The 2,585-nt window shown below is 57.1% G+C and overlaps 1 protein-coding gene across 3 annotated transcripts in view; it reads right to left on the reverse strand.

Moving 5' to 3' along the window:
• Window positions 1-2,585, reverse strand: part of GNB1 (G protein subunit beta 1) — a 79,815-nt gene that overhangs the window by 29,510 nt on the left and 47,720 nt on the right. For all 3 annotated transcript variants that reach the window (XM_025211603.1, XM_025211611.1, XM_025211609.1), the window contains exon 5: window positions 643-749. In XM_025211603.1, coding sequence (XP_025067388.1) covers window positions 643-749 — 107 coding nt within the window. The remainder of the gene's footprint in view (window positions 1-642; window positions 750-2,585) is intronic.

Genomic DNA, 2,585 nt, shown 5'->3' on the forward strand with positions numbered 1-2,585 from the left:
GCCACACCGCTCCTGGCAGGCGAGTGGACAGCTTCAGCCAGGCAGCTCCTGCCCTAGTGCACAGTGCTTTAGCTTCTGGCCACCTTCCAGCGGAAGGTGCTCTAGGGCAAGAGCTGCCCGGCTGAATCTGCTTGCCCAGAGCAGCGCAGCATGGCATGGGTAAGATCAGGAGCAGGAACCACCACTGGAGGCGGGGGAAGGAGAACAACACCTGGCTGCAGCTGCACCAGGAACAACCCCACAGGAAGCTGCTCGGCATCGTGTGGCGCAACAGGGGCAGGAGCCACTGCTGGAAACAGGGGGAGCAAAGCAACACCCAGCTGCAGCCACACCTGGAACAGTCGCAACAGAAGCTGCATGCACTGGCCAGGGCCAGGCTATGGGCACTGGTGGGAGCCTAGTGCGAGCTGTCTCAGCATGAGTGGTAGGAACTCGGTGCCATTTGGAGTGCTGCAGGGGTAGCCAAAGGCAGATCCAGGCACCTGGTGGGCCAGATCTGCCCACAGGCTATCCACCCTTGCATTACAGCCATCACCTGAAATAAAAGAACTGAGTTTGTATCATCCTACACACAAACAAACATTTTCAACAAGGAGCTTTGTGGAACCCAAGAACAAATCTTCCTGAATCAGTGCCACTCACCTGGAATCAGTCCCCCAATGCATTGCATAAATTTTAGCCAAGTGTCCCCTCAGCGTTCTTCTAGTGCGCATCTGAATTCGCCCCACAGGATCAATGCTGGCTGTGATCTAAAACGAGGAAGTTATTATACACCTTAGATTCTGCACCCATCTTACTCTCCTAAAACTCAGTACTTTATTAATGCAATTATACTTAGAAAATTCCATTACAGACAGAGCAAAAGGGTACACTATACATTTTGTTCATATTCCCCGATGCAGACAAAGGGCCCAGCCCCCTGCAGCAGCACTTGAGCCCCAGATGCTGCCCGCAGGAGGCAACAGCTGCTGTAGCAGAGCAGAGCCGAGCCTGATTCCCCCTCCCCTGCAGGTGGCATGGCCAAAGCAGGACCCATGGGAATGTAGAGATCAGGTGGGGAGAATGTGGGCTGGCTGCTGTGGGCTGGCTCCCTGCTGCTGCACATACTTCCAGGGTGGGGCATGGGAGGCACATGCCCCCCAGATTTCTGCACGGGGTAAGTATGGGTTTCAGGTTCAGGGCTTCCCGCCCTGCTGCACTCCCCCAGTGCCTCCATGACCCAGCAAGCGGGACCTGGTGCGGCAGGGCAGAGCGGGGCCGGGCTACAGCAGGGCCGGGTGCCACAGCCACAAGCCGTGCTACCACCCCCACTGCTGCCAGGTAGGCAGGGGGCACCTTGCCACAGCAGCACGAGACTCCCAGTGGTGGTGGCACTGAGTCTCCCTGCCCCACTCTGCCCTGCTGTTTTGGATTCTGCCCGCTTGGCTGTGGAGGCCCTGGGGGCAGGGCAGCAGGGTAGGGAACTTGAGCCTGCAGCAGGCAGCCTGCCCCCTCCCCCTAGACACAAATCTGGGTGGCATGTGCCCCCCATGGCTGCCAGGGAGTACTCAGTGGCAGGGAGCCAGTCCTCTTCCCTCCACCCTGCACCAGCTGCCTGTGACCCATTCTGCTCCTCACTTGGGCCCTGAAGCCTTCCATTCTGACCCCAGGGCCAAGCTCCACATACCACCTGAGCTGGGCAGCATCCCCAGCCCCACCTTGCCCAACTCCCATCCTCACTATGGGGGCCTCAATTCCCCCTGGCCCTCCCCCTCCACTTACCCATGGGAGCTGCCATCCAGGCTGCTTGGCAGCCATGGATGCCAAAGGTAAGCGTGTGTTTTCTTCTAGGTTGGCGGATCTCCTCCGGCAGGCTTTAAACTAGGCTCATCGGAGGGAGGGGAAGATGAGGGCGGGGGAAGCTGTGGACCACCAAACCATGTGGCACCCACAAGGACAGCCCAGCCTGAAGAAAGAGAGCATTGGGAACCTGAAAGCCATGGGGAGGCCAGCACTACGACACAGGTAAGAAACGAGAAGGTAAGAAACAAAGGGCCCCTGGGGACTCGGAGCAGGGGGGCAGCAAAGGCACCAGTCGCAGGGCTCAAGTGCCTATATACTAATGCTAGGAGCATGGGGAACAAGCAGGATGAACTAGCGCTCCTGCTTGCACTAAACACCTATGACTTAGTGGGGCTAACGGAAACCTGGTGGGATTCATCCCACGACTGGGCAGTACATATTGAGGGCTATAGATTGTACAGAAAGAACAGGGTGGGGAAAAAAGGGGGAGGGGTTGCGCTCTTTGTCAGTGAGCAATATACGTCAACCCTCATCAAGACAGAATCCAAGGATGAGGAAGTAGAAGGATTGTGGGTTAGGCTACATGGGGGGCAAGGAGAAAGGGATTTGGTGGTAGGGGTCTGCTACAGACCCCCACATCAAGGGGAAGAAAGAGATTCAGGGCTCCTGAGGCAACTCTCGGAGATCATAAAAGCTAAAGAGGCGGAAGTCATGGGGGACCTAAACTACCCGGACATCTGCTGGGAGTCACAGTCAGCAAAGTCCCACTGCTCACGCAGGTTTCTAACCTGTGTACAGGACCT

Source organism: Alligator sinensis, unplaced genomic scaffold (genome assembly GCF_000455745.1).
Source record: "Alligator sinensis unplaced genomic scaffold, ASM45574v1 scaffold366_1, whole genome shotgun sequence".
NCBI lineage: Eukaryota > Metazoa > Chordata > Crocodylia > Alligatoridae > Alligator > Alligator sinensis.